Raw genomic sequence first — 20,802 nt, forward strand, 5'->3', positions numbered from 1 at the left:
TCAGGTGGGCTGGTATTCCCATCTCCTTCAGAATTTTCCACAGTTTATTGTGATCCACACAGTCAAAGGCTTTGGCATAATCAATAAAGCAGAAATAGATGTTTTTCTGGAACTCTCTTGCTTTTTCCATGATCCAGTGGATGTTGACAATTTGATCTCTGGTTCATCTGCCTTTTCTAAAACCAGCATGAACATCTGGAAGTTCACAGTTCATGTCTTGCTGAAGCCTGGCTTGGAGAATTTTGAGTATTACTTTACTAGCGTGTGAGATGAGTGCAGTTGTGTGGTAGTTTGAGCATTCTTTGGCATTTCCTTTCTTTGGGATTGGAATGAAAACTGACCTTTTCCAGTCCTGTGGCCACTGCTGAGTTTCCCAAATTTGCTGACATATTGAGTGCAGCACTTTCACAGCATTATCTTTTAGGATTTGAAATAGCTCAACTGGAATTCCATCACCTTATCATCAATTCATAGTCGTAGTATAATATATAATGTATATAATGTATTATATATATTATAAGTAAGTAAATATTTATTAAATATATATATATATATATATAATCTTATCTGGGTAGTGGTTGTGTGAGTTATACATATGTAGAAAATACTACAGTCTTACACTTAAGATTTGTGCCTTTTAAGTTATATTTTAAAAGTCCACAAACAAAATCAGTAAAAAACTATTAGCAACGTAGAGGGTGGAAGAGAATTAATATAAATGATATAAAAGTAGATCTTATAAGCTTATAAGAAGAGGACAAACAACTCAATAGAAAACAGGGAAATGAATCGGCAGTTCTAAAAATTATGAAACACTTTTTGTCACAGAAATATTACTTCCAGAAATTCATTCTACGATACATTTGACTAATTTGCAAGGTTATTACTGCAGTATTATTTATATTGCAAAAGACCTACAATCTGAATATGAGTCCTTTGTCATTGATTTTTGAAGTGATTTATGTAGTTTGGATACAAATCCTTTGCCAATATATGTAGTATGACTGTTTTCTACTACTTTGTGAGTTGTCTTTTTACTCTTAATGGTATCTTTTGGTGAACAAAAGTTATCAATTTTAATGCTATACCATATATTAATCGCTTATGGTTGCTATATGTCTTATTTAAAAAAATCTTAGCTTAAAAAATGAAATCTTGGCTTAATCAGTCCAAAAGATATTCTCTTACATTGTCCTCTAAAAGCTGTATTTTTTTAACTTTAACAGATCTGTAATCTATGTAGAATTAATCTAATCTCTCTATATGACCAACCTAGACAGTGTATTAAAAAGCAGAGACATCACTTTGCTGACAAAGGTCCATCTAGTCAAAGCTATGGTTTTTCCAGTAGTCATGTATTTGACAGTTGGACCACAAGGAAAGCTGAGCACCGAAGAACTAATGCTTTTGAACTGTGGTGTTGGAGAAGACTCTTGAGAGTCCCTTGGACGGTAAGGAGATCCAACCAGTCAATCCTAGAGATCGTCCTGAATATTCATTGGAAGGACTGATGCTGAAGTTGAAACTCCAATACTTTGGCCACCTGATGGGAAGAGCTAACTCATTTGAAAAGACCCCGATGCTGGGAAAGATTGAAGGCAGGAGAAGGGGATGACAGAGAATGATCTGGTTGGATGGCATCACTGACTTGATGGACATGAGTCTGAGCAAGCTCTGGAAGTTGGTGATGGACAGGAAAACCTGGAGTGCTGTAGTCCACGGGGTCACAAATAGTTGGACACGGCTGAGTGACAAAATTGAACTGAATATTAATGTAATCTATATATTATTTTCTTTTATGGTTTTTATTCATGATGTAAGATAAAGGTAAACATTTTTTTCCATATGAGTATCCAGATGGTATTTTTTTTAATTGAAAACAGTCATTTGTCCCATTTGTCATTGTCCCATGACACTGCTGTGTCATGTTTGGCCTAAATAATGCCAAAGTATGTGTGTGGGTCTTTTTCTGAACTCTGTTCTGTTGCATTGGTTGCCTTATCTATCTTTGTGTCATTTCCACTCTTGTTATAATTACTATAGCTTTATAATAGATTTCCTACTGGGTAGTACAAATCCTCCGTTATTGTTCTTCAAGATTGCCTTGCTGTTCTTAGATTTCTGCATCTCCATATGAATTTTAAAAATCAGCCTTTAATTTTCTACATTCACAAAACCTGTTGGATTTTTTTTGTTGCAACTATAGATTGATTTGGGGATTGCTGACATCTTACTGAGTCTTCCAAATCATGAGTATGGTATGTCTCTCCATTTATTTAGATCTTTAATTTCTTTCAATAATGTTTTAGAGTGTTTAATACTGATGTATTTTTTAACTTATTTTTTAATTGTAGCATGTATTGATGTCTTAAACATTTTTCAATAGATTTATTCTGAGGTATGTTTTATGCTATTAGAGCTGGTATAATTTTAAAATTACCTTTTCTATTTGTTTTTGCTGATATTTAAATACAGTCTTTTTATGTGATGATTTTGTATTCATAGTTTGCTAAACACGTCCTCTTTTAATTTCATATTTGCCTCTTCTCTCTGACTATATAAGTATCTATCATTTGAGACTTTCAGCCTCCTTTCTGTACATGACTGTAAAATATCACTCTCTTCTGTCATAATCATTGAGTCACAAATATTTTTACTCATAATTGATATTTTAGATTATTTTACTCTATTATTCTTTTTTATCTGTGAAGAGTTTTTACTCATTTCTGTTAATGAATTGCTTTTTTCTTTGATTTTTTTCCCTTTTATCTTCCTGATTTCAACTTAGCAAAAATGATGCTGTACAAGAAGCATCTTGATAAAATAGAAAAGGCTCTAGAATAGGTTTTAGAGTCTGGGATTCTAGTCTGAGCTCATCTGTAATATTCTTCAGGCTAGATTAGCAGAGGGATTTCAAACCAGTGTTCACCAAATCCCTAATATAAGAATTACCAGAGATGCTTGTTAAAAATACAAGTTCTTAGCTACCTCTTTAGATTTGTGTGTGTCACCCTGGAAATTTATATATTGATACATAAGTACATGTACAAATATAAATATATATAAATATCCATAAGTGATTTTTATCATCAGGGAAGTTTATATACCACAAGATTAGGATTTCTTCCATCTCTGATATTATTTGATTCTATGAATGCTTAGCATTGTATTGCCATAATCAATGAAAAATTTCACTTAAACAAACAAGTATCAAAGATCCAATGCCAATATGCTAAAGTTTGGTATTTAGGGCACCTATGAGCACGAATGAGTTGCTGCCTTGCATACAGGTGCTATTCCATCTGCTCTGCTATATCAAATGCTATTTCAGAGGTACAGGGCCAGAGCAGGAGGAGCCATTGATATAATTAGATCTTAAAGGCGTCTGTGCCTCTAGTGGTTAACTTGGCTAGTAACTTCCGACTGTTCATTTGTTTTGTATCCAGTCGTTAACCAAACTAGGTCAGAAAGGGCAGTACTTTCTGAAAGAATAACTACAGCTTAATCATTAATGTCACAAGCAGAAATGAAGCTGGACTCTTCTTTGGGTAAAGGTTGATGGGAGAGAAACAGGATGAGGAGTGTAACAGAAGCTGAGAAAGAAACATGGTCAAAGTCTGAGTTAGAGTTTAGGGAGGAAAGAGTAGAGTTTATCCTGGTCTTATATGTCAATAGATTACTCAAGTAGCTAATGTAAGAATTTTATGAGGGATAGAATCATAGGTTCTCATATTCTAAAATAAAATAATGCATTCTCCTATTTCCTGACTTCTTTTTTGGTTTAGTCCTTATTTTTCTTATTTCTCTCTAGCCATTCTTTCCTTTTCCATTTGACTGACAACTAAATGGGCACCATACTGTTTTGTTCTTTTACCTCTTTGACTTTGCAAAAATAATAATTATTTAACAGTCATGTCTGATCCTGTTCTTCCTCTGATAAGAACTAAATGTATTCTGGAGTCATTTGGAAGTCCATTCACTGAATATTAAGAAAAATGGTGTTTGTAATAGTACCTAGAAAATAACTGGTTCATAATTTTTACACAAATCAAATTTTATTTACAGATGAAAGGATAGGTTTATCTTGAGGTAAGAAAGTTACAACACAGAGAATGAATTTTAAAAGAAGAATGATTCCCAAATGTATATCACTGAACTTTTCTTTTTGTTTTCTTTAGCTCCACCTCTTTAATTGCTTATAAGACATTTCCAGTTGAACTTTACCATGTTGAAAACCAAAAATTAACATTTTTTTTGTATCTCTCCAAATTCACTTTAGAGATATCTTTCCCTTTTCAATGCATTTCAATTCTCCTACATTCCTATGTTTCTATTTCCATAGCTTCCATTCCTAAGTAATAACCACAGGCATTACTGATACTAATCTATCCATAACACCATAGCGAAAATTCCAGATCTGCCACTTGATGGCCACATGACTTTGGAAAAATTGCAATCTCTTGAGATATTAGTTCCTGTAAAGTGAGGATGGTAGTAAGAATAAGAACATAAAGATAATATATGTGTGTATACACACACACACATATACACAATTGGTGTGTGATAAATGGCAGCTATTATTACTCCGAAATCAGTGTTTAAATCTGTGCTCCAGTCTATGTTCTAGGCATTATATTTCTAACTACTTTTCACTCATGTGCAGTTCTCCAGCATTTTACAGTATCTCACTTCCGCATGCTTTACCTTTTACATAAACATTCTTTTAAACTAGTCTCTGAGACCCAATAGTTTTTTTTTTTCCATATAGCTTTCTGCTTCGTAGGAAGCTACTTAAGCCCGACACCCACAGGGTTAAAACTGGTTGCTGAAGCCACCCCCTCTTCCCCTCCCAGTCCCCCTTTTCACAGTAGCCTGGCAGCTGTCCCAACTGCCTACCAAAGCCAAATGCTTGAAGAGAGAGAGAGGAGCCAGCCATGAATCCTTTCCAGAAAAATGATTCCAAGGAAACTCTTTTTTTACCTGTCTCCACTGAAGAGATACCACCTCAACCCCCCAGCTTTCCAGAGAAGTCATCTCCGGTGAGTCCTGGGATTCATCTCTGCCTCTGACAGGAACAGACGTACTCTGTTGGTTCTCCTCCTTGGCCCCTGGAGCTTCAGGCTGAGCTGTATTAGAGTATTAAAAACTATTTTCTCCTGAAGTTAGAATGAACCTATAAGCCAGATCTAAACAGGAGTTTCTTTCAACTTAGGAGAGGAAGCAGCAGAAGGCGGTGGTCAGAGTTCTTCAGTGGATATCCAGGACTTGGCTCTATTTCATTGTATATTCTGAATTTCTCTGGGGTGGAAAAAAAAGCACTTTGCATGTCCAGGGAAACTTGGCAAGTACTCCTTTCTGGAGAACTGTGTGTGATTGTTCTTTATTTACCAAAAAACCTCCAAAACTTCAGCCTTTAGTTTCCCCTGTACACAGAGTCTATGCTGCACACCAAGAGAAGTTTTAGAATAGATCTAGTCTCTGTAATGTGTTTCAGTTTACAGTGGGCGAAAGGACAGAAAAACAGGGAAGTAATAACGTTTTACTTTATATATTAATACTTGTTAAAACATTTCCCAATTCTTTTTTAATCCTCATATCAAAATCCTGTTAAGTAGAGAGGGTATAGTAATACTAGCCAGTATTTACTTAGTTCTTACTTACAAGCAAAGAAGTAGCAGTATTCTAGAGGTGGGTAGTTTCTTTGTAATAACAAAACTGAAGTATAAAGCCAGGTTTAGTGACATGGCCTGGAGCAGTATGTTAACACAGTCAGTGACAGTGTTACATAGCTAATAGAAGCCATGTTAACCAAACTTCAGGCTGTATAATTCTCAAGCTGTGAGCCGGGAAAGTAAGAAGACTATTCACTGTGTCTTTTAAGAAAGTTTTTTTTATCATACATTAATGCATATTAATACTTTGGAGGGTTGTTTATGTATATCCATATATATCTATGTGTCTAAAAAAATGAACACATTAATTTATCAATCATTTATTTAGTTGTATATCTTCTGGTCCCAAATAATTTGAGGCTACTTACAAAAATGCATGTATATCTTATGAATAAGGAAAGGTAATAAAAAATCTCATGATTTGATTGAACCAAGGCCACGTATCTCCATCCCTTTCTCATGTTTGTTGGGCTATCATAATGAGAGGGATTTGAAGTAAAACGTGATATTCCTTTTATTCTGATACATGCATGCAATAGCATAGTCCTTTTAATGCACAAAAGGATTAGCATGAAAATATTATAGAATCTGTTTCATAGAACAAATGGACATTTAATTTGAAAAGGCTTAAGAAATCTCTGCCAAAGGTTAAGGTGATCAATCATCTTAATCTTCAACAATTTGTATTGGGCTCTGTTTCTGGCAGGAAGCCTTCATATTGCTAGGATTCCTCCCATCACAGTGAATGGGGCAAGTGGGGACAGAAAGGTTAATCCACACCGTAGAGCTAAGCAGGGTACTGACATCTGAGTGTAACTACCTGGACATCAAGTGTTCCAGAGGCCAACTCTTTGTTATGTTCCTAGAAATAAGGATCATTATTCTCTTGCCCAGTGCCCCAGGCTTTCCATTTAGTACCTGTGGGAAGATGAACAGGTCCTAGTGTCTATATCAAGAAGTGCCTGAGCAGCTCCATATTAAATGTTTGAGGGACAAAGGAATATTCAGAATAGCTTGTTTGACTGCTAAATCAGCAATGCAAGCACTTTTAGTAGGATACTGGCTGTTTTATGAAGCATAGGGACCATTGCTTCTTCACATGACCTATCATGGTGACTTAATGGTTTTTTCTGTTGCAAAACAGTATAATGATCTAAATAGGGAAATATTGTTCATGCTTGAACCAGTGTCTTTTTGTTTCCTAGAAAATCTGTGGCTCCAACTATCCACTGAGTATTGTCTTCATTGTGGTGAATGAATTCTGTGAGCGCTTTTCCTATTATGGCATGAAAGGTAATTTTGTGTCTCCCAATCCTACTTTTCTCCACTCACTCTCACCCCATGTTTGTAACAATCTGTCTTATATGCACTTATTTCTCTTATCTACTCTTTACCTTCATCCAGCTGGTCCTTGCCTTTGGTGAAGACTTCCAAAAAATGCCTTGTGGGATTTCACCTTCTAACTTACACAGGCCAAGAACAAAGAAGAGTAGTGGAAACCAGAACACAGCCTATGAGAATATAAGTGGAAAAACTCATCCTCAGCATTCCATTGTTAATTTTTGTTCCTTAGGTCTATGGATTATATTGTCGCTGGGAAGGAGAAGGAAGGATTATTAGATATTAGATAAAGATAACATCAGGCCATGTTACCTTTCAGGTTGGCCTAAATGATGCTATGTGCATGAAGACTGAAGGGAGGTGTATTGCAGTGGCTCAGTCCATAAAGCACCTGCCTGCAAAGCGGGAGACCGTGGTGTAGTCCCTGGGTTGGGAAGATACGTGGGAGAAGGAAATGGCAACCCATTCCAGTATTCCTGCCTGGAGAATTCCATGGACAGAGAAGCCTGATGGGCTTCAGTCCATGGGGTCACAAAGAGTTGGACATGACTGAGTAACACACACACACTAAGCATAGCCCCTTTCACCCTCACAACTCCGAGGGACCCTGCTTCTGCTGCTCAGAAGTTACTACTGATAGGAGTGCTGAAGATCAAGATCACCTGCAAAGACCCTATCAAATGCTCTTTTCCTCCATAAACAATTTTAATATATCTACCTTGTTTTGTCTCTCATTTTTTTTTTTTTTGCTTTAGCTGTGCTGACCCTGTATTTCCTGTATTTCCTGCATTGGAGTGAAAACACTTCCACATCTGTGTACCATGCCTTCAGCAGCCTCTGTTACTTCACTCCCATCCTGGGAGCAGCCATTGCTGACTCATGGTTGGGAAAATTCAAGTAAGGATGATGGGAGGTTACATTTCCAAGAAGCTTCACAGATTAAACATGCAGAGATATCTCTTCTAGCCTCTTGCTTCCAAGCAAGAATATACTTGTGTCATCCATGATAAATAAGAATCTCTGTCAGAGTGACAGTATAGAAAGGTTTTATCTCTTCATTATCAGTTTTTCCAATATTTTTATTTTTTTTCCTTGTATTTAATTTTAATCTTCTGTTCTGAAGTTTAAGACCAATTCTTGTTCTGATCTCAGGTGGTAAGATGGCTACCCACAAGAAAATGTATAATTAAATGTTGTTATTTTATATACTATCCATCTCTCCTCCAGACTGAGTCATTTCAACTCTTTTAGTATCTTCTTATAAAGTCCCTATTTTCAGCTCTTTTACCATCTCTGATTCTCTTTTCTAATCTCCTTCTGTAGATTTTTTCTTAAAACTATAATAAATATTTTCATGAGTTAGACGAATAGTCTGTTCATTTCAATATCTTTTAAGTCCCTAAAAATAGCACCAAGAGATGTTTGGGGATAATGTTAGAGTTGTCATCTATAATATCATTCTCATGGGACAGAGATGGATCTCAGGAATCCATCACTCAGGTATTTTCTGTGGAGTTGTCATCTACGGAATTGTCTAAATTAGCATTTCTCAAAGTGCATTCTGTTGAAAATTTGTTGTATAGGATCTAAAGAATGTTATGTAGGAACATAAAGCTCTCATAGTCAAATAAGTTTGGGAAAATGCTAGAATGAATAAAGCTAAAAAGGTATCTTTACTGCATGACTTCTTATAGCCTTTAACATGCTGCTGCTGCTGCTGCTGCTGCTAAGTCGCTTTAGTCATGTCTGACTCTGTGTGACCCCATAGACGGCAGCCCACCAGGCTCCCCCATCCCTGGGATTCTCCAGGCAAGAACACTGGAGTGGGTTGCCATCGCCTTCTCTGTTTAACATGCTAATTAATATTATAAAATCTCCAAGAGAAGGTTATGATATGTAGCATTTCCCAAACTTGTTTGACTGTGGAATATTTTTTCAGGGTATCTTGTAGACCGAGTGTTCCAAGGAATCCTCTTTAGTAAACACTGGTTTCTATCTCACTTTGGCCTAGATATATCCATGATTCTAAAGTATTTATTCAGCACCTAATGTAGTGCTACAGCCACAACACAGTACTAAATAGTTTCTTGGGAGAGAGATGGCAGGTGCCTGAGGTCTATGTGTGCTCCTTATGTAGTAGTAGTTACCGAGTCCATCCAGACAGAAGGATGGCATTATATGCAGAAAAAAGCATAAGCCATGGTATGGTCTTCATTCAGTTACAGAATAAAAGATTCATATTTATAGTATTTTAATTTATTTTTAAAATGACTGCCTTGTAAAAAGTATAGCTCTGGGATTTGGTGAACAATAGCTTCCTGACTATTTCAGAGGAAATTTGGCCATCTCTCCTTGTACCCTCAATCTCAATCCTTCATGAGGTAATTTTAATTATTTTGAATTTGTTTTTATTGATGTATAACTTAAATAAAGTATACAAATCTGAAAGGCTTAAATGTACAATTGGATGAATTTTTACATATGTATCACCATCACCTAGGTCACTCTCATTGGTATCTTTGTACCCTCAATATTTCCATCTCTTGCCTTCAAATTCTTCTTTAGAGGTAGTCTTGTCCTAGAAATAATGGCAAATATCTTATGGCTGTAAACAAAAAAAAACATTATTAACCTTTCTTTTTCTATCTTCTTTGTCTTATTGTCACTACCTGCAAAAATTTAAAAGAATCACTTAATATTTGTTGCCTTCCTTTCACACTCTTCATTATCACTCCTTCAGTTCAGTTCAGTCGCTCGGTCATGTCCAACTCTTTGCAACCCCATGAACCGCAGCACGCCAGGCTTCCTGGTCCATCACCAACTCCCGGAGTCCACCCAAACCCATGTCCATTGAGTCGGTGATGCCATCCAACCATCTTATCCTCTGTCATCTCCTTCTCTTCCTGCCCTCAATCTTTCCCAACATCAGGATCTTTTCAAATGAGTTAGCTCTTTGCATCAGGTGGCCAAAGTATTGGAGTTTCAGCTTCAACATCGGTCCTTCCAATGAACACCCAGGACTTATCTCCTTTAGGATGGACTGGTTGGATCTCCTTGTAGTCCAAGGGACTCTCTAGAGTCTTCTCCAACACCACAGTTCAAAAGCATCAATTCTTCGGCACTCAGCTTTCTTTATAGTCTAACTCCCACATCCATACATGACCACTGGAAAAACTATAGCCTTGACTAGATGGACCTTTGTTGACAAAGTAATGTCATAACTTTTCTTCCAAGGAGTAAGTGTCTTTTAATTTCATGCTGCAATCACCATCTGTAGTGATTTTGGAGCCCCCCAAAATAAAGTCAGCCACTGTTTCCACTGTTTCTCCATCTATTTGCCATGAAGTGATGGGACCGGATGCCATGATCTTCGTTTTCTGAATGTTGAGCTTTAAGCCAACTTTTTCACTCTCTTCTTTCACTTTCATCAAGAGGCTCTTTAGTTCTTCTTCACTTTCTGCCATAAGGGTGGTGACATCTTAGGGCAGAGTAATACAGTGCAGTGCAATATAATCCAGTTAGATTCAATTTAATTTCATCGATTTTAATACAATAAATGTTTATTGAGCAGCTTCTATTTGTCCAAAGAACTGTGAGGGATAAGCAGATAAGACATAATACCTGCTTCACATTGCTCATGGTCAACTAGCTTTAATACAGAACAGATTATGGTAAGTGCAATAATAGTATAAGTCATCTTTTTATCCTATTGAAATTCCTCTCTCTAAGATCACTGGTAATGATGCCATCAAACTGAGTGATCTTTTGTAAATTCTTATTCATGTTGAGCATTTTAGTCTGTTTATTGCTCCTATATTCTTGAAACTTCCTGGGCTTCTCTAACACTGTATTTTCTGGTTCTTTTACTTTTTTGGATTCTTCCAAATTTAGGTTTTTTTTTTTTTTTTTTTTTTTTTTTGCTTTTTGTTTATTTCACTCTTTCCTGAATGTAGGCATTTCCCCAGTGTGTACCTTTTACCCTTTTCCCTTTCTCCAGATTTTCCCTTAGCAAGTTCCGTGGTGTCAATTTTAGCTATATGCTGATGTCTCCTCAAACTCTATAATCTTAACCTATCACTCAAGCCCCAAGTGTGCATTGTAACTGCACATTAGCATTCATCTCCTGGATATTCCACCTTATCCTCTCTCCTAGCTTCCCTATACTTCTGCATCCAATCAGCTTTTAAATTCTACCAATTCTGTTTCTATATTATGTCTCATATTCCTCCTACCTCAACACTGAGTCACCACTACTCTAGTTTTGGTTTTCTTGAGGCTCTGAACTGGACTATTATAATGGATATGTGTGACGTTTTCATTGTTTCCCGTAATCGTTGTTCATAATTGAATCCTTGCACTACTGTCAAATTAATTTTCCTAAAAGAAATCTCCGTTCACATTACTACTCTGCTCAACATTTCTACTAACACGTTGTCTACTAATCTCATCCAACTTACCTTTCTGCTCTTATTGTCATACTTACTCCCTTTCAAGAATGTCCAATAGATGAACCAAATACTAATATTTACCTAATGATAGCCAGGAACATCTCTTTTCTATGTCTGTTTCTACTTCATGAAATCTCTTTCTTCCCCAGCCTTCCACATCCAAACTCTTTAAGGCTCAGTTCACATGCCACCTATGCAATGGAATATCCTCTGCCCCTTACTTTTCACCACTAACCAGAATTAATCTAATATTCTCTGAACTCCCTATTTTTCACCCTCACATGACAAATTCTCTCTTATAATAACTATGTGTATATGAATCTAATATCTTCTTCCAAACACTTAGAAGACAGCCTCATTTTTAGTTTTTTATCCACAGCACTTAAAACAGTGCCTGGTACATAGGAGGCCCACAAAAAACATTTCAGTTAATAAATATATCAGCCTCAGATGAACATAGGCAGAAGACTGAGGGTAGGTGTGGGCAGGTGTGAAGATGACTTTTATTTTGTTGTGGGTATTGTGGTTGTTTTTAAAATAACAAAATTCTTTGAGGGATGAATAGGTATCTCTTTCAGAGGAAAGTGGGTTGGAGAAAACATGAATAACTTGTTCTTTAGGGATGTGTGGGGGTGTGGTGAGCTCACATGTTCAAAGACAATGATGACAAAAACATGAAAACAAATATTTCAAACTCCTTTCCTTTTCTTCAGAAGTTAGCTTTAGGATGAAAAATTTCCCGTAACATTAGAAACATTGCTCAGACCTTCAAACCACAATTTTCTGAATTTAGTACACAGCATATATTAAAGGTACTTCCTCTATATGAAGTCCCAGAATCCTAGCTTTGTTAAGAGAAAATGGGCACCCACAGTCCCTGACTTTTGTACAAAGAACTCACTGTGTCAGGAGAGAGGTGAAACTTCCTTCAGGGCTACATGTAGGAGAGAGTAGCCAGTAGGTACACAATGAAAAACAATTTTTTAAACATGGATACTGGCTTTTTACTGTTTCTATAAGTATCTACTGAGAAGGTTAATTACATGCTCAGATGCTATTTTTGATGCCAAGTTGCTTTTAAGAGAGAATAACATTTTTAGTCATAGTCCCTAGTGTTGGTTTATACCTGTGACCTGTGACCTGTGCCTGTCAGTCTGGTCTCCTGATTATGGCAATCACTAAAAACCCCTCTCTTAAGTGTGTTTTGCCAAATATACTTTTGGATGTCTTTTCTACACTTCCTCTTTCTCTGAGTGGGTCTATAGCATATCCTTCCCCCTATCTTTTTTGTCTGGTCCGAGCTGACCCTCTTTATGCTAGGTCTCTTCCTTTGTCACAGTAGGTCTCTGCCTATTGCACATACTCCTTCTCAGTTCCTAAACTCTAATTTAAAATGTCTCTGGCTTTTTATATTCTTATGGAGAAATAAAATTTAAAACTTCCTTTTCCCTTTCCTTTTTCCACATTAACTTGTTCATAAAACTGAAGGAATGCGGACTGTAAGAAAGAAGTTCTAGACCTAATTCTAATCCTAATTAACATGGCACTTTTTCACTTTCCTCATTTGCAAATGGAAGACTGAAGTCTGTCTGAAGCAGATCTCTGTCCTGTGGTTAGGACTGTAACATCCCCAATGACAACTGCATTTCAAATGCAGAATTTCCAAGTCTCTCTTGACTTCTCTCTTCTGTTAAAGTTCTCTGCTGTTAGCTTCCTCACTTATATTCTTCATATTTTAGACTAATTCCTTGAATCTTTCACCTAGAAGGTAGGCTTGTTTTTCTTTTAAGGCAGTTATACTTCTCTCACTTGTTTAGTCCAACAATCTGATATTGCCCTGATCTCCCAACACAGACTATCACTCCAGCTCAGACTCCTTTTGTGTTTTCTCTGTGATGATTTAGCATACATCATCTATTTTGTGTTCATAATAGCTGGCCTTTTGTCAGTTACTTTTTATTCCGTTTCTTTCTATTCATTCTTTTTGTTCCAATGAAGAAAACTTTTCTCCAGAAGACACTACAAGACCTTTTAGGAAAGCCTGTCCCTTCCTTTTTCTTATCTCCTATTTCCCATTATAAACCCTCTAAGATCCTTTCCCTGGTGAGCCAACCTAGGAATATTTGGCATTTAGAATGAGAAATCCACATCCTGAGGTTTCTGGCATCTCCAGCCTCTCTTTGCTATCTTCATTCCATTTTTTTTTATTCCACTTTAGCACATGGTACTTTAAAATTTGCAGAAGTAAGCTATATAATTTCTAAGGTTCCTTCTAGTACTAATATTCTACTTATATGTAAAGAGAATTCTGGTGTCCCAATACACATAATACACATTGTATATTTGATTGCATGCCGTGTTTCAGTGTGTGTATCTCAACGCAGGTTCCTACTGGAATTCCTCACTCTTTCACTTACTAGTTGTCATTCAGATCTTTTTTTTGAAAAACAATATAACGTTTGGGGGGAATGGATACACATATATGTATGGATGACTCCCTTTCTTTGCTGTGCACCCGAAACGATGTTAGTTGGCTATGCTCCAATAAAAAATATAAAATACTCCAATATAATATACTCCAATATAAAATAAAAAGTTAAAAAAGAAAGAAAGAACAGCATAACAATAAGTCCCTATCAACTGCATGAGCTATGTATCACTGAACAGTATGTTCAAAGGCCCTGGCTCCTTTCTTACCCTTGCGAAATAGTCCATGAGGAAACTACGGTGGGGATTACAATAACCTAAGTGTTCAAATTAAACCCTTTACCTCTTTATCCCAGTGACTGTGTTTAAAGAAAGTTCTTTGTTCCCTTATTTTCCTGTTTATATGATTCTTTCTCATTCCTTGGGAAAAAACCTGAGGTCAAACATATCCTGTTCTTCTGGTTCTCCTTTCTTAAAACATTATCTCTCACTACAGATCAAATCTGTTCATGATGTATCTGTACAAGATCAGGGATTCTCTGTGTGGGGTAGGTAGGAAAAAACAGAAAGCATGAGAAAAGAATGTCCCTAATGCTATAGGGTGAAGAGTTACTGTCCCTTTTTCTAGTCTGTTTGCTTCATTCACCATTATTATTTATATTTGCATTTCTCATGTAATTCTTTCCTCCTCCACCCCTTCCTCCTCCTGCTCCATTTATCCTGGCACTGAGAACAGTATGAACTCTGAGTCTGTATTGCTCAAATCTCTGAATTCTGTTTTTAGACTGACTGATTTAACTTTCTCAACAGGACAATCATCTATCTCTCCTTGGTGTATGTGCTTGGCCATGTGATCAAGTCCATGGGTGCCTTACCAATACTGGGGGGACAAATGTTACACACGTAAGTAAAATCATGTAAATCATGTAGATATCTTGTAATCATAAACCTCCTCATTGGAAAAGAACCGCTTTTCTCCATTGGACAGGTAAATGTTTCATGGATTCATTATAGATGTTTCTCTATCTTACTAGAGATGTCTCTTTATTTTACAACCTACTATTTTATTGGGCTTCCCTGGTGGCTCAGAGGTTAAAGCGTCTGCCTGCAATGCGGGAGACCCGGGTTCAATCCCTGGGTCAGGAAGATCCCCTGGAGAAGGAAATGGCAACCCACTCCAGTATTCCTGCCTGGAGAATCCCATGGATGGAGGAGCCTGGTGGCCTACAGTCCACGGTGTCGCAAAGAGTCGGACATGACTGAGCGACTTCACTCACTATTTTATTTTTTATTTTTTTATATATATATATATTTTTTGCCTTTTGTGGTCATATTTGTTTTTAATTTATATTTATTTTAATTGGAGGCTAATTACTTTACAATATTGTATTAGTTATGCCACACATCAACCTGAATCCACCACGGGCGTACATGTGTTCCCCATCCTGAACCCCCCTCCCACATCCCTCCCCATACCATCCCTCCAGGTCATCCCAGTGCACCAGCCCCAAGGATCCTGTATCAAACCTGAACTGGCGATTCGTTTCTTTTATGATATTATACATGTTTCCATGCTATTCCCCAAAATCATCCCACCCTCTCCCTCTCCCACAGAGTCCAGAAGACTCTTCTATACATCTGTGTCTCTTTTGCTGTCTCTCATACAGGGTTATTGTTACCATCTTTCTAAATTCCATATACATGCGTTAGTATACTGTATTGGTGTTTTTCTTTCTGGCTTACTTCACTCTGTATAATAGGCTTCAGTTTCATCCACCTCATTAGAAATGATTCAAATGTATTCTTTTTAATGGCTGCATAATACTCCATCATGTATATGTACCACAGTGTTCTTATCCCTTCATCTGCTGATGGACGTCTAGGTTGCTTCCATGTCCTGGCTATTATAAACAGCGCTGCGATGAACATTGGGGTACACGTGTCTCTTTCAATTCTGGTTTCCTCAGTGTGTATGCCCAGCATTGGGGTTGCTGGGTCACTATTTTATTATACCAAATTGGTTAAGAAAAAATATTTGACTAGTTGAACTCTTTCCTGCTTTATCTGAGCTCATGCGTTTTTATTAAATATTTGGGGACTTGTAGAATTCTCAGTTAGCATCCTTTTCACAGAAGCTCTATATATGCTTGAAGAGATGAAAATCTTAATGCCCTCCATATTCATTCACCTGTTTACCCATCCACACATTGTACTTTAACAGAGTTTTAAAAAATGTCCATGATACTTCTTTATAGTATATTGTAGAATTAATATTCAAAGCTTGAATTATTTCCATTTATGTGTAGTTCTATATATTCCAGTTGCTGTGTCCCTCTTTGTTAAGTTATTGATGTTTATACTGCCAGAGAATCTTGATAGGTTCTGACGTTTGTTGGTTCGGTCAGAGAGGATTAGACTTGTTCAAGAAGCAGGTTATATATATTTGTGTTTATAATGTAGCTAGACATGTATTCTCCATTGAGTTAAGAATTTTGTTTGAGATTTAATGGATATTAGCTTAAAGCTCAACATTCAGAAAACAAAGATCATGGCATCCGGTCCCATCACTTCATGGGAAATAGATGGGGAAACAGTGGAAACAGTGTCAGACTTTAGTTTTTTGGGCTCCAAAATCACTGCAGATGGTGACTGCAGCCATGAGATTAAAAGATGCTTACTCCTTGGAGGGAAAGTTATGACCAACCTAGATAGCATATTCAAAAGCAGAGACATTACTTTGCCAACAAAGGTCCGTCTAGTCAAGGCTATGGTTTTTCCAGTGGTCATGTATGGATGTGAGAGTTGGACTGTGAAGAAAGCTGAGTGCCAAAGAATTGATGCTTTTTGAACTGTGGTGTTGGAGAAGACTCTTGAGAGTCCCTTGGACTACAAGGAGATCCAACCAGTCCATTCTGAAGGAGATCAGCCCTGGGATTTCTTTGGAGAGAATGATGCTGAAGCTGAAACTCCAGTACTTTGGCCACCTCATGCGAAGAGTTGACTCATTGGAAAAGACTCTGATGCTGGGAAGGATTGGGGGCAGGAGGAGAAGGGGACGACAGAGGATGAGATGGCTGGATGGCATCACCGACTCGATGGACATGAGTCTGAGTGAACTCCGGGAGTTGGTGATGGATAGAGAGGCCTGGCGTGCTACGATTCATGGGGTTGCAAAGAGTCAGACACGACTGAGCAACTGAACTGAACTGAACTGAGATACCTTATTATTGTTGTCCCATCAGAAATCACTGACATTTCTTCCATTAGTTATGACTAACTTAAGATTTTATTTTGTGGTTACTAAGAATATGTGGGATAAAGGTTCACAAGGTCTTTCTATTGACATGTCCCTTTGACTATGATGATATTGAGAACAGAATCTTAACTCTGGAGGTCCTTGAGTATCAGCTTCTATATGTTGCACACATGAGGTAAATTAAACTATCAGGGACAAAATCTTCCCATGTAATGATACTTTCTGGCAGAAACTCAAGGATTATGAAGATTGTAAGTGCTCCTGAGTCTCTCCCAGGAGGAAGCCATTGGGAAGTGCCCACAATATAGAAATGTGATGGAGGTCGTGCCCTTGTACACATATTTTTTCTCTTATAGCTCTATATTCCATTTCTACAGTTGTGTTTAGTATCAGTATGGTTAGTACTCTCACATTTCCATTTCAGAGTCCTGTCAATGGTCGGCCTGAGTCTAATAGCTTTGGGGACAGGAGGTATCAAACCCTGTGTGGCAGCTTTTGGTGGAGACCAATTTGAAGAAAAACATGTAAGAGTCCTGTCATTTCTGTATTTTCAAGAATTAGAGCAGGCATTAAATTGACAGGTAGCCATTTGCTAAGACTGAAATAATCCAGTAGTTAGAACATATCTGAGTAGTGTTCAGTGCTGGGTACTGATCATTAATGAAGAGAAAAATGGAAACATTTCAAAGGAATATGACCAGGACTAAAAAGATGCAGCTTAGGAAGAAAAATTGATGGAAATGAAGATATTTAGACTGGATAAAATAAGACTTAAAAGAGAATATTATAACTATCTATAGATACTGGAAGTTGTTGTTGTTTAGTCACTCAGTCGTGTCCAACTCTTTGCAACCCCATGGGCTGCAGCACACCAGCCATCCCTGTCCGTGGGATTTTCCAGGTGAGAATACTGGAGTGGGTTGCCATTTCTTTCTCCAGAGGATCTTCCCAACCCAGGGATCAAACCTATGTCTCCTGCATTGCAGGCAGATTCTTTACCTTCTGAGTTACTCCCTTTATATAGATATTGGAAGGATGTCAGTAATTAAACCAAAGATCAATGAGAGAAAGCTATAGGAAGTTAGCTTTTCACTTGGTGAAAGGAAAAACTTCAAATATTAATGAGTTCACTCTCACTTAAGGTATTTAAGAAGTTACATGGTCATCACTTTGGGAATGGGAGGTGATAAGTAGTTTGGAGATGATATAAGCATCTCTAGCTTTGGGATTCTATGAAGGAGAAAATGACCATTTGGAATAAAACAGAATGAATATCTTTAGATGATCCTGTCTTGATGATCATTCCTTCTTTTCCTAGACACTTTCCACTGTCCATGGGGGGTGGGGGGACAGTATGAATAAAGGTAAAAACATACCTGTTAAGGAAGCAGTGACAACTAGGCAAGAAAAATACTCTATTCTTAGATCAACCAACATTTCTAGCTTCCTCTTTTTACCTCTCAGTTTCCCTTTTTGACAGTCTTCATGTATTATTCCCTCTTCTATAGCTATTTATCATGTTTCTTTTATCATGTTTGTTTTTTACTCTGTTCTTTCTCTGTATCATGTCTTCCTGCATTTCTCTAACCTTTCAGACCATGTGGGTTATTTTATATTCTTTATCTACCCAAGGGTTCATAGATTATAATTGCTTGCTAACCTTAGAGAAATCACCAAACTCTGGCAAGTGGGATTCTATGCACAATGAATTCTATACATAGATGAATGGAGCAGGTTTAAATGGGGACCAGAAGAGGAAACAGAACACACCATAAATGGAAAATGGAGATTGTGCTGATGTGTCAGGGGAGTCAGAATGAAGCACAGAAGTGCATAATGAATAAAGTGTCAGCAACTTTATTTGAAAGCTGCTTCATTTTGTAAGTGCTCCACAAAGATATTTCAGTAATAGGACAAACCCACTTCCAAGTTTCCACTGGCCACTGCCCAGCCCACAGACTTTCTTTAATAGTCTCTGGCAGACATCCCATGAGCATTAGGTAAATTATTCTGTTTGATCAACAATTTACTCAACTGTTCCATATTCTAGTCCCATTCCTACCACACATTCCACAAAATCTATTATTTAACTCAGCCACTCATTCACTAACTTAATTCAGTTTAATAAACATTTACTGAATCTAATATAAGACAGGTGCTATGCTAGTGATGCTTGTGAGGATTACAGAAAATAATAAGTTTTTTTTTTTTTTCTGCTCTAAAGGAACTCTCAACCTACTGAAACAGAAATTTAATACAGAGACTAATACTAGAATAAACACTATAGGACACAGTACATAGACATAGTATACAAGATGATCATTTTTGCCAATATAAAAGGGTAAAAAAATGTTAAAGACGATTGTACTAGGGTGTGAAAGATAGAGAAATGTTTATTTGGGGTTAGCAAAATATGTGTTAAAATATCTAATATGACATTCACATACTTTGGAGACAGTATCTGAATCGTACCTCTTAATGAGTCTGAAGAGGTGGGGGGTGGACCAAGGAGGCACATTGAACTGATGATTTGTCCTGTTTTGGCTTTTTTTTTTTTTTTTTTTTTTTCAGGCAGAGGAACGGACTAGATACTTCTCAGTCTTCTACCTCTCCATCAATGCAGGGAGCTTGATTTCTACATTTGTCACACCCATGCTGAGAGGTTGGGATCTTTTCTGAGGGCCTCTGTATAAGCTTTACTCTGCCCAGCCAGAATTCCGTTCAAGGCTTCTTACTGTCTACCTTCTCCTTTTATACAAGTTTGAAAATCTGAGCGAATTTCTTTTAATCTTGATTTGTGTGGCCCAAAAGAAGGATTATGGATTAGGTGTTGGGAGGAAAGAAGATGGCTATGTCTATGACCTCAAAAACCTGAGCTTACAGAACAGAACATCAAAAATTTAAGATTCAGGATTAATTTGGTTTTGTTTTTTCCTGTAGGAGATGTGCAGTGTTTTGGGAAGGACTGCTACGCATTGGCTTTTGGAGTTCCAGGATTGCTTATGCTGATAGCTCTTGGTAAGTGCAGTGAAGGAAACTAATAACCACTGATGCCTTCCACATGGAAAGCATGAGTAAGCACTTTTCACAAACTATTTTATTTAGTCCTCACACAAACCTATTAGGTGTTATTGTAGGGGTTTCCCCTAGACATTGTAGATAAATTAACTGAATAAAGTTAGAAGCCTTAAAAAAAATAGTGCCCACAGTTATATAATAAGCTTCCTGAGAGTTTTAAAAAGACTGATCCTTGGATGCCATGTAGAACCAAATAAATCAGGATCTCTGTGGGATACGGCCATGGCATCTAAAATTTTTTAAGTATCTAGTTGATTCTAATTGTAGTCACAGTTGAGATGTACTGATCTACATTGCAATATATAATGAGGCAAAGAAAATAATCCTTCCTCTCGAACCAGTTTATTTCATCTGATAACTATCTGGTAACTGGAAGATGTAAAAATTTTGGGGGCCTTTTAAAGCTTCTAGGGTCAGCTGTTTCTGCCTTGCTCTGCAGTGCTTCCAAGAAGTTTGCTTCTGAGCAAAGAGAATAAGAGGAGTTGGATAAGTAGGGGAAAACTGATGCAACTTCGATCAAGTGGCATTCTCTTTACCACTGAGAAACCAGCAATGGAAGAGGAAGAGGAATATATGTGTT

General features: G+C 37.2%; 1 protein-coding gene across 2 annotated transcripts in view; it reads left to right on the top strand.

Moving 5' to 3' along the window:
• Positions 1-3,319: 3,319 nt before the first annotated feature.
• Positions 3,320-20,802, top strand: part of SLC15A2 (solute carrier family 15 member 2) — a 45,713-nt gene continuing 28,230 nt past the window's right edge. Inside the window, exons 1-8 of one of the 2 annotated variants that reach the window (XM_055570288.1) lie at positions 3,320-3,333; positions 4,916-5,039; positions 6,878-6,965; positions 7,769-7,910; positions 14,699-14,791; positions 17,569-17,668; positions 19,716-19,806; positions 20,085-20,162. In XM_055570288.1, the coding sequence (XP_055426263.1) occupies positions 3,320-3,333; positions 4,916-5,039; positions 6,878-6,965; positions 7,769-7,910; positions 14,699-14,791; positions 17,569-17,668; positions 19,716-19,806; positions 20,085-20,162 (730 nt within the window). Of the gene's footprint in view, positions 3,334-4,915; positions 5,040-6,877; positions 6,966-7,768; positions 7,911-14,698; positions 14,792-17,568; positions 17,669-19,715; positions 19,807-20,084; positions 20,163-20,802 lie in introns of those variants that run through there. The other variant, XM_055570289.1, reaches the window with a different exon arrangement.

This window comes from Bubalus kerabau, chromosome 2 (assembly GCF_029407905.1).
Source record: "Bubalus kerabau isolate K-KA32 ecotype Philippines breed swamp buffalo chromosome 2, PCC_UOA_SB_1v2, whole genome shotgun sequence".
Classification (NCBI taxonomy): domain Eukaryota; kingdom Metazoa; phylum Chordata; class Mammalia; order Artiodactyla; family Bovidae; genus Bubalus; species Bubalus kerabau.